Source organism: Gymnoscopelus braueri (assembly GCF_963280865.1).
Source record: "Gymnoscopelus braueri genome assembly, contig: SCAFFOLD_382, whole genome shotgun sequence".
NCBI lineage: Eukaryota > Metazoa > Chordata > Actinopteri > Myctophiformes > Myctophidae > Gymnoscopelus > Gymnoscopelus braueri.
The window spans coordinates 40,001-52,092 of record NW_027660945.1 but is presented as its reverse complement, the minus strand read 5'-3'; the positions used below and the strand labels follow the sequence as shown (position 1 = coordinate 52,092).

At 42.7% G+C, this 12,092-nt stretch overlaps 1 protein-coding gene across 1 annotated transcript in view; it reads right to left on the bottom strand.

Moving 5' to 3' along the window:
- Positions 1–1,736: 1,736 nt before the first annotated feature.
- Positions 1,737–12,092, bottom strand: part of LOC308081025 (immunoglobulin superfamily member 11-like) — a gene marked incomplete at its 3' end in the record, with an annotated part of 23,517 nt that continues 13,161 nt past the window's right edge. Inside the window, exons 2-5 of the mRNA XM_080457433.1 lie at positions 8,834–9,041; positions 7,085–7,240; positions 4,949–5,071; positions 1,737–1,888 (exon numbers count right to left, since the gene is read on the bottom strand). Coding sequence (XP_080313559.1) covers positions 1,737–1,888; positions 4,949–5,071; positions 7,085–7,240; positions 8,834–9,041 — 639 coding nt within the window. The remainder of the gene's footprint in view (positions 1,889–4,948; positions 5,072–7,084; positions 7,241–8,833; positions 9,042–12,092) is intronic.

Sequence of the window (12,092 nt, the reverse complement as noted above, 5' to 3'; positions counted from 1 at the left end):
GAACGTTCATGAAAAAACAGCCGGCTATACTTGGCGAAGAGATGTTTGTGGGGAATAAAGTAGGGGATGGAGTATAGACCCCCATGGGACCCCGGAAATGGTGTCTAATGAGAAGTAATGTCTGAACATTTCTGCATGGATAACATTGGGGTAGTGTTACCCTTTAACCTTTGGAAGAATAGAACCATGGTTCTCTGAGGGCGGATTCAGACTATGGTCCTGGGTGGAAAAACCCGGACCACTTGTTAGATGTTGGGATTAGTGTGAACGTTACTTATTACATATTACTTGTTTAAAAAGTAATATAGTTACTTTACTTATTACTCCCTGCCAAAAGTAATTCGTTACTTTACTAGTTACTGGAAAAAAGTAATAATATTACTTTAAGTTACTTATTACTTTAGTTACTTTCCAACACTGGTCTCGGGTCTGATTCATTCATACTGGGGTTCGGAACGATGCAATGTGAAGCCATCCGTACCAACAGAAGGAAGTTGACTGCTAATCATATATCATTTATATATTTTTATAATGACACATCATTTTACCTGTGTTATGCCTTCTCATAGTTAAGTGTGCCTGCCATGTAATGGCAGAACACTTATTGTAATCCGCCATATACTTAAGTTGTATTTATTTATCCTTGCAAATTTCGGTCGTCCGTAACTGCCGCACGGTTTACACTACCCCGGCAATATATACATCAAAACGTGCGGCTTGGCCGGGAATAGTGTGCGCGGAAGTTTTTTGCCGTTATGCGTTACCATTGCGACGTTATTCGCAAAAAACTACGAAACCCTGCCCCTTTTGGCCGCACGCGGCGCCCCAAATGCTACTCCTCCCACACGGTTTACACGTCCCCGGCAATGTATATATCAAAACATGCGGAACGACCGGGCCAACCAGGCTGTTACTTTTCTTGCCGTTTTGCGTTACCACGGCGACGAGCTCAATGGTGAAATCCGGAAGTGGATCTAATCAGTTCCGGTTTTAAAAAGTGCCCAAAATGCTCAGAAACTTCGCACAGCCCCCCTAAGTGGGGGTCTGCGAACAAATGCATCAGACCGAAAAGTGGATATATTCATTTCCGGTTTTGAAAAGTGCTAAAAATATTCCGAAACTTCGCCTACCCCCCCTAAGTTTGGGTCTGCGAACAAATATATAATGTTACTTTTTGCCTCAGACCACGCGAAGTGGGTGAAACAAGCACTTGAAATCATTAATCGAGTAATTGTTTCTATATATATTTTTTTTAAACATTTTTCTAGATGCACATTCTTTCCTTATTTTTTTTGGCTTTTTTAGTTCCCTTTTTTAGGTTTCGGTTTATTTTTTATACACTTTTAAATTATTTCTTTGCCGTTTTTTTTTTTTACCCCACCAAAATTGACCTCCCAAAAACCTGCTTGGAGCACGTTTCAGGCCATTTGGAGTCGATTGGTGGTACCTTGTACTGACACTATTTTGAGTCTCCAGCCAGCTGCAGGCACACTTACATTTCCTTAGGAAATTTGTTTCTAGTTCTACTTGAATGTCGACAAGAAATAATAAATCCCGCTAGCGTTTGAGTAGCGTGAGCCGTGGAAAAACATGAACAAAAAAACACATGTGTAGCGAGCGCTGCCGCTAGAATAAACATACCAAGGATGTGTCAGTGACGTCACTGCTAAGATACCAAGGATGTGTCAGTGACGTCACTGCTAAGATACCAAAGGAAAAGGTGGTAAAACAAAGTGTCACCTGATCTCGTTGGGTATCTCCTCCTCGTCGTACTTGTTCTTGTTCCTCCAGTAGAACAACGTCACCGTCACCAGCAGAGAGCAGATGATGACCGCCAGGATGCCCGTGGCCACCGTGCCCGCTATGAGTCCTACGCTCTGAGGCTGGGCTGAGGGGGGGACAGAGGGGGGACATTATTAACACATTCCCTGCCGTTGACGGAGATCTCCGTCTTTTAAAATTCCACAAGAGGGCGCTCTAACACAACGCAGGAATGATCCCTGGACTCTGAGAGAAGGAATGGACGTCATCCCAGAAAACGTCACTTCCGTTCACTCCCATGTTATGAGTTGTAGAAAAACACATCTAGTCGGATTTCTTCTTTTTTTTCGGTGAAAACAAGCCTCATTCAACGGCCGAAGTGTCTTAAACACTGTCTGTCTGTCTGTCTGTCTGTCTGTCTGTCTGTCTGTCTGTCTGTCTGTCTGTCTGTCTGTCTGTCTGTCTGTCTGTCTGTCTGTCTGTCTGTCTGTCTGTCTGCCTGCCTGCCTGCCTGCCTGTCTGTCTGTCTGTCTGTCTGTCTGTCTGTCTGTCTGTCTGTCTGTCTGTCTGTCTGCCTGCCTGCCTGTCTGTCTGTCTGTCTGTCTGTCTGTCTGTCTGTCTGCCTGCCTGCCTGTCTGCCTGTCTGTCTGTCTGTCTGTCTGTCTGTCTGTCTGTCTGTCTGTCTGCCTGCCTGCCTGTCTGCCTGTCTGTCTGTCTGTCTGTCTGTCTGTCTGTCTGACATGTCATGACATCACCAGTATCACGTGACATTATCCTCAGTAGAAGCAGCAGAGTGTATGAGTCATAAACAGCCTCCATAATTATGCTGCTACACTATGTTTAATATGATGTAATAATGACCATGGTGATTATATGAGCAGGGGGTGAAAGTGGGCCGGAACGGTCCGGAACGGCGTTCCGTTAAAAGATTCGGTACCGTCCGGAACGCCGTTCCGTTTAGAAAAAGTCAAAGGCAGCTGTGAAAATCCCATATCAAACAACCTGCCACAGACCCAAGGCCATGCTCAAGAAGAAAACATAATCTACTAACGTCAGATTAACATACAGGGCGTCATGACCATTCATTGTGCGTACGACGGGACACCCTCACTCTGTCCGTGATTTCCCCCCACTTTTTGTCTGACTTTCTTTTTTCTCCCCCCGTTCCATATGAGCTGCTGCTTTCATTCAACTAGGCTATCTGGGTACTTCCAGTAATATGATTTCAAAATAAAACGTGTGTTGAATTGTAACATTACAAGTATATATATATTTTTTAAAACTCTTATTTTGAAATGCACATCGTTTTGAAAGTAAACCAGATTTCTGCGGGCAGCTTGACTACGTGCGTTCTCAAACTCCATGCTTAGCTTGAGTAAAAAGTAAACAACACGGACGTGGGTCGTGGGACATTATGGAATATGAAGACTTTGGGGCAAAAGTTCATATTTACCACCATGCTCTCTGAAACCAAGACAATGTGGGCCTATGGAACAAAAGTGTGTTCTCTTTCGTCATCTTTGTAGAAGCTGAGTAAGTAATGAATCTAATGCTGACAGTGGTGGAAAGTAACTAAGTACATGTACTCAAGTACTGTACATGAGTATAATTTTAAGGTATTTTTACTTGACTGGAGTATTTCCAATTTGCAATATTTTTACTTCTATTCCAATACATCTCAGAGGCAAATATTATACTTTTATCCACTACAATTATTTGAAAACTTTAGTTACTATTAGTTACTTTGTAGATTTGAATTATTACGACAAAACATACAAAAACCGCTTCAGCCCTATTTAAACTTTGGCTTTGAAAATAGTCTATCGACAAGCTCACAGGCGATGATGCGTTGTGAGCTTGTAGATCTGCTATTTTCAAAATATTTTAATACATTTGATTTTAGCCATGGACCCCCATCTGAAAATGTTTTGTGCCAGGGACCCCCAGAAGAGAACATATTTTTTATTTTTTTATAATAAATTGGTAAAATCAGGCAAAAATAAGAATTAAATAACATAACCCTAACCTAACCCTAACCCCGAAATAAAGTAACAAAAAAAACGAAAATAAAGTACCAAAATCCGCCAAATAACCGGAAAATTTCACCCGCACGTGCATGTGTCAGTTCCGGCAAGAACTGTCAGCCACTTTCACCCCTGTATATGAGGTCACGATGGAACCTAATACACGTCTGGAGACACCATTATAGAGTAGAAACACCCACACTGTGTAGCAGTGGTGAAAAGTAACAAATACGGTACTAAAAAAATGGTACATTTAAAGGTAAATGTTTTGGTTGCATTCCTAAGTCAATAATTTGTCATCAAATTGATTGACTTATAGGAAAACCTACACCAGGCGCGCGGAAACACGAACCGCACGTACGCCAGGCTTTAAAATAGGACTGTATCTAAAAGTGCGTGTGTGCGTGTCGCTTTGAACAGTCTGGTGTAGATGCAGCATCAGGCGTGTGTGCGCGTGTGTGCGCCTGTGTGTGCGTGTGCATGCACGTGCATGCACGTGCACAAATAGACATGAAAGGGGGCTTGAGCCCCTGCCCTTTTACCCGTCGCTAAAAAAGTGCCCTCTCCAGACTGGAAAAAATAAAAATAAAAAGGAAGAAAAGTTCAACTGCCCCAAGCGGGGTAACGGTAAGGCTGACGGAAATGCCAGTGGATGTGTTGGATGCAGCTCAAATTGAACTTTTCTCAGGTATCTAGTTTGTCGCCGTACGACCGTCCTAGCCCGTGTTATTGAAGAAAAACGGGCGACAATGGCCAAAAATCGGCGATCGAAAATCGGCGAAAGTGGCCGTTTTCAAGATGTTTTTGGCCATTATCTCTGGAACGGAATGTCCGATCTGCTCAGTTCAAAGCTTGTTGGGTGCGTGACTTTGAGGCCATTAAGCATGCAGTGATACCTTTTCGGGTTTTTGGGCTTAAAAGTATGATAATTGTCCGTGAAACAAAATCCAAAAAGTGCCCTTTTGAAATTCCAGCCCCTGCCTCTCCAAATCCTTCTGCACGTCCCTGTGCGTGTGCGTGTGTGTGTGTGTGTGTGTGTGTGTGTGTGTGTGTGTGTGTGTGTGTGTGTGCACACGTGTGCGTGCGTGTGTGTGTGTGTGTGTGTGTGTGTGTGTGTGTGTGTGTGTGTGTGTGTGTGTGTGTGTGTGTGTGTGTGTACTTACGTGCTATAACCTGCACGTTGAGCACACAGGTGCTCTTGCCGATGACGTTGCTGGAGCTGCACTGATAGAGACCTGAGGTACTGCTGCTGATGTTCCTGATGCTTACTGTACCCTGCATCTGATCTGTACACACACACACACACACACACACACACACACACACACACACACACACACACACACACACACACACACACACACACACACACACACACACACACACACACACACACACACACACACACACAGGTGGAGGCCCACAGTCAGACATACTATACATGTATAAATGAACAGATTAATGTATGAAATTATATATAAAAAATAAGGCATATATCATATTGTTGTTGTCGGGCAGAAACCTCTTATTTCCATATTTTAACTTTGTGTGTTTTTTCATGAATTAACTCCTAGCTTTAAAGCACAGCTCAAGACCTATTACTTCACTCTTGCTTTTAGCTGATTCTTTGGTTGATTTTTAATTCCTCACTGTATTCCCTATTTTAATGTTGTTTTATGCCTTTGCTTTTATTTTATTTTATTTTATTTTTGTTTGCTTTATTGTTAAATTGGTTCTAACTGTAATTGTATTCTTGCTCTGTAAAGCACTTTGAGCTGCATTTCATGTCATGAAAGGTGCTATACAAATAAAGTTTATTATTATTATTATTATTATTATTATTACTTGATCATACTACAGCATCACACAAAAGCATCAAAAGTAGCAGATCTACAAGCTCGAAACGTGGCGCCAAGCGGCATGTTTTGAGCTTGTAGATCTTTTGCTATTTTTGACAATTTTGTAACATATGAGGTCTCTACCCAACAGATACACAGTGTTGGAATGACAGACAGTTAATCTAAATAACACATTAATCTCACTTTATTGGATTTAATGCCAAATCAGTTTCATGACCTGGTGGTTTGAACCACATAGTTGCATCGAGTTGCACTACCCACAGACAACCACAAGAGGGCACATGATACTCCTATAACCACCATTGCTGTTACACAGAAACATGCACTATAGCAGAATGTAGTGATTATTCAATGACCATGACATAAATGTTCAGATTTGAATGAGCAGCACACATGTGGAGAAGAGAGGAGAGAACAATACACACTGTCATACATGCCAACTCTCCTTTTTTCACCTGGATACTCCTGTTATTTGACCATTTCCCCTCTTCTAACATTTCTCCGTTTTTTCTCCTGTTCTGGGGGATTTCACCCTTTTTGTGTGGCCCCTCACTGATATGCAGCCACGGCCATTCATGTTAATTTGCTAGTTCCTTGAGTTTTTGATATGCAAATCACAACGGCACTATTTGATTGTTCTTCTTGTTGGAAGGTGTGAGTGGGCAGATGAGCAGATCTACAAGCGCACAGGCGACGCATTGTGCGCTTGTAGATCTGCTATTTTCACTAGTTCGGGTCCCAGGAAGACACCAAATGTCTCTTTTGGGTCACGACCAAAAAAGTTTGGAAAGTTTCAATGGTTTAAGTGTTATAGCGCACCGAAGTCCTGACGTCGCTACCAGTAGAGGGCGCTTTTCGCAGGTTCGTGGCTTTACTTTTTGTGTTGATATCCTCATTGGGGAATCTTAGATCGCTTCATATAAGAACTGTGTTCCAAAAATAAACACGCCACCCCGGCGATTTTACTCATATGGATATAAAGCATCGACTGAAGGTGTAAATGTACACATTTACCCAAAGAGTAACACAATATAAACACTAGAAACGAGTCAAACAACCCAAAGACTACATTTCCCATGAACACGGCTGCTGTAGGGACAGTGATTTCAGACCCGGAAGTAGTAGTTCTTAAGACTTTTAAGGCAGAATTCATAACATTGTCGCCAGAAACAGGCTGTATCAAATATGAATGAATATCATAAACGATGCAGAGCCACGCCCCCTGACAGAAAGGCCAGGGTGGCGTGTTTATGTTTGGAACACAGTTCTTATATGACGTGATCTAAGATTCCCAAATGGGGATTTCAACACAAAAGATAGAGCGACAAACCCGTGAAACAGCGCCCTCTAGTGGCAGTGACGTCAGACTTCAGTGCTCTATATGTGTGATTTATGACAGCGGAGGAGGAGGGACATAAAGGGGCGGAGTCACAGCAGTACCTTGCATAGCGTTGGCGGGCAGCCTTGGCAGAGAGTCCAGCTTCTCCCAGCTGTAGGAGGGCGTGGGGATGCCCTCGTCTGAGCTGCACAGCAGCACCATGTCACTGCCCACGTCCAGGGAGCCCTGGATGGCACAGGCTGGCACCGAGGGGGGCACTGACACACACACACACACACACACACACACACACACACACACACACACACACACACACACACACACACACACACACACACACACACACACACACGCACAGCAGTGTTAATTTTGACAGCAATATTTCATTAAAAAAAAATGCATTTATGTGTTAAATAATGTATTTGTATCATAAAGTTCACATAAGTATAACTAAATGCATTTGATAATACATGAAAATGTTACTTTTCAGGATTCCAATAAAACAATTGCAAAACAAATACTCTGGATTCCGTTCGCTCCCTGTTAACCTTCTTAATTTTTTTGCCGTGTTAAGCGAGGAGCAGCTGTTCTGAAAGTGCTGCTACAGGAGAAGGGAATGTCGCGGATGGAATATTTTTCCTCTGGGCAACACACACACACACACGTACTGTCTGTGATTACAAACAGTCGGACACGCGATCATAAGGGATGTACATGTTCTGTGGCGAGCTGAACAAGTAAGAGAAGTGTAGCATCTTTGACGAGAAATGGTGTGTTTACGCGGGGCTGCATGAGAAGTAGTCGATCCGATTGGAACGTTTGTTGTCTGGGCGACGTGCACCGATAGCGTGTGTGTTTACACTTGCCCGCCAACACGCATAAAGTCGTTCTATAAAAAAAAATGAGGCACGCTGTTTTAGGCACCGTAACACCGCTTTGGGATGATCCATCGTCACTCCGGGAAGAAGTATGTGGATGAGACATCATTCCCAAAAAAACGTCACTTCCGCCCGCCCTGACTATGGGATTTTCAGAAAAACACATCTAACTCAAGAAAGAAAACAAAAACGTGCTGTTTTTTGCATTGAAAACCACCGTTTTTTGCATTGAAAACCACCGTTTTTTTGCATTGAAAACCACCGTTTTCAGCGGGCCGTAGCCAAGCCCCCAGAACGCAGTGGTTGCATTGAAGCGAAATGGACATGCTGGCCATTCGTAGGTACTGCAGCTTAAACGGACGGGGCCACTGCACAATGTACGAGCGAAAACTGTTTCGACCAATGGGATCGACTCACGAGCTTGCACACAAGCTTGCGCACGGGGCCGCGCACCTCTGTGACGCAGAACGTATCACAGTGGCCCCCAAATAGGCTACGCCCATCACACTTTACAACCCGGAAGAAGGGGTGAATTCGCTTCATGCGCTGGGTGAGCAACTCAATGCAAGTGGATGGGAGGGGATTTCGGGTGCCCTCTCTATTATTTTTTAACTCTATGGCCGTAGCCCACAAATGGCGGATCGTGGTTGGAATGTTGTTGTTCCTCTGAATACACAGATCCCTCCGCCTACCCACGGGGACTATTTTTTGATTATTTTTTTGTACACAATCGCTTCCACAGCATTTCAAATATCATCAGATGAAGGTAATTACGCTGGCAAGGGGATAACAAACGATGTTTAATACCTTGGCGGGTGATGTGTGAATAAGAGTATAAGAGTTGAGTATGGTGCTGGCGTGGTGTGTGTGTGTGTGTGTGTGTGTGTGTGTGTGTGTGTGTGTGTGTGTGCGTGTGTGTGTGTGTGTGTGTGTGTGTGTGTGTGTGTGTGTGTGTGTGTGTGTTCTTCTTACCCAGCACGGTGAGGCCTATCACGCCGATGTTGCGCCCCCCTCTGTCTGGAAGGTTGTTGACCAGACACTGGTAGGTGCCCGTGTCAGAGAGCTGGGTGTTGTTGATGACGACGGAGGCCGTGGTGGACGGCATGGTGGAGACGAAGCCCACCCTGCCGTTCAGGTGGTTGGCCAGGCTGAACACCTGACCCCCCTGGTAGATGATCACCTGGTGGGGGAGGGGGGGACACATTAACCGTTTGCATTACATTACATTACAGTCATTTAGCAGATGCTTTTATCCAAAGAGACTTACAATAAGTGTATTCAACATAGGTAGGCAAGAAAACTACTAATCACCAGAAGTCTGAAGTGCATTCTCTTCTAAAACAAGCAACTAAGAGCATACCTATTGCTAAGGTAAAAGTGCAATATATCAGCTACCTACTTTGATAAACGCACGCACGCACCCACGCACGCACGCACCCACGCACGCACACAACAATAACAACTATCACCAATATTAAGTGCATTCTCTTCTAAAACAAGCAACTAAGAGTATACCTAGCGCTGAGGTAAAAGTGTACCTCAGCACAAAATATATCAGCTACCTACTTTCTTAAACAGATGAGACAAATAGGAAAATCAAATGAGCAAGAGATAAAACAAATAAGTGTATCAAATAAACAAGATCCAACAAAACAAGAGCTCGTACAAATAATTGACAACAAGTAGGCAAGGCTAAGAGGAAGGGTCAGGGTAGTGTTTCCTGAAGAGGTGGGTTTTCAGCCTGTGGTATAAGACGGGCAGTGACTCTGGGATGGGATGGGACTCTCATTTAGATCTGGAACACCGATACAGTAGGTCAGTGCCATTGTCTTTGACCAGTATCACTTTCAAAACCTTTGCCTCATGCATGTCACACCAACAGAATGCAATGTGTTTTGTTGATATAACAAGTTTGTTCATATAGAGTCCTATCCACAAATCCACCATTTAACTTCCACAATCCACATGATCAAAACCAGTGGTGTTGTGTTGCTGCATTCAGTTTGACATGCATGATGCAAAGGTTTTCAAAGTCAAAGTCATTGGCCACCTACTGTACGTTCACATTCACTTTAGTATCACTTATATGCACTGTTTATGATAAAACAACCTAACAACATGCAATAAACAATAAACACAGGGCAAGAATACCAGTAAAAGAAAGTACATAGAGTTATTGCACAGTCACTTGTCACTGTCATTTAACAGTCTGGCAGCCTTATCTCGGTCTAACTAAAGTTTTAAAGTTTTTTTTGTAGATTAAACCCTACTTGATCATACCACAGCGTCACAAAAAGCATAAAAAGTAGCAGATCTATAAGCTAGAAAACGCGGCGCAAAAATTTATTTTGGGAATTTGAATCCTGAAAAGTAACAGTTTTGGAATTATGATTGATTGATTGATCGAATACTTTATTTAGAAAGACATGGAAACAGTACATGGAAGTACAGTTCACAACACAAGGTCCTCTAAACTGGATCGCTCATAAAAGCACAATGACTTATTATTTAAAATGAGATTCCCGTGCACTCACCATCATGATGACGTTTAAGACAACAGACAGATATACACTACTATGCAGAACTTCATACAACAAGTAAGACGCGCGAACGCTGGAAGCGAACGCAGCTCGAAAATATTGTGTATTTACGGACTTGTAATCCGTGTTATTTCACCGTGATGGGGAGAGAACATTGACTCTGTGTGTGTGTGTGTGTGTGTGTGTGTGTGTGTGTGTGTGTGTGTGTGTGTGTGTGTGTGTGTGTGTGTGTGTGTGTGTGTTTTGCAGGCTGTTGTGCATTTTAATCAGAGCATTGTCTAAATTCCTGCACTCTGTCGCCCTCTGGGGGCCAGAGTGCACAGTGCATGCACACATTTTATGCACACAGTTTATGCACACAGACACACACACAACCCAAGCACGGTTACATAGTAAGCTCCACTTGGTCAGAGGCGCGGCTCCTTCCGCGTTCGCAATCAGCTTACATGTTACTGGTATGAAAAACAAGAACTATGTACAATAAAATGAGGTTTCCACCCGAAAGAGTGACACATTTAATCAAAATGTGACGTTTTTCAGAAAACGTTTAGAAGTCAATTTAGCCTGAAAATGTCATGGGTTTTGAACCAGGAACCTTCTGACTGAGAGGTAGAGACTCTACCGACTGAGCCACTGGAATTAGGATTGAGAAAATCTTACGAAGCCAGATCGCCTCTACGATATTCATTTTTTTCATGTACAAACTGCTCTTACACTGTGATTCTAGATAACGGTTCATAGATTGCGTGTAGAACGTTTCACGCAGATAACCCAGGAGAAAAACGGACATTAAATTAAATATAAGACATTTTAGTCTAGTTTTTAATGTGTTGACAAAGTGTCAGTAATTATCAAATTGTCAGTAACAGACAGCACTTGAACTCAAATCTCCCCAGTAGATGAACTTTGGGAGGTGTATGCATTCTTATGCATCAACATAGATGAGATGAACTATGGATGAAATTCATTCAGTTTTAGTTGTAATACTTGTTTTTATCTGGGTATGCTTATTTTAGTATATAGTGTGAATTATAGTTTTTTAGGACTTTTTAATCAGGTTTGTTTTTATTCTTTTATGCATTCTGCTGTCTCTTACTGGGAGAAACATCATTTTGTTTATTTTTCTAGCACTGCTTGCATTGAATCTTGAAAGCAATCCTGTATAGAAAAGAGAGATACAAGAAAAACAGGATGAGGAAAGGAGATAAAAGGATTATAATGGAGGGAGGGAGGGAGGGAGGGAAGAGGGTCACAGAGAGAAAGATGGAGGAGAAGTGAGAGAGGGAGAGAAGAGAGAGAGAGAGAGAGAGAGAGAGAGAGAGAGAGAGAGAGAGAGAGAGAGAGAGAGAGAGAGAGAGAATGAAGTCATTCTGTTCTAAGGAGGTTGTACGTACGGTATCACCTGAGTACAAAGACCTCTCTGTACTCACTGCTGCTCAGTGGCGGGAGGAGTATTCTGATATTTGTACTTAAATAAAAGTAACAACACCACAGTGAAGTAGAAATACCTTAGTTTTCTAAATGTGCCAACATCTTGTAGATCTCTCACTGTTGATGCGTTGTGAGCTTGTAGATCAAATAGCCGATGTACACAAATAGGGCTTAATTGGCTTAATGTACTGTATGTGTATGTGTTGTAGTTGATGAATCTAAATCCACAAATTACTTAATAGCCAAAGTTGTCAAATAAT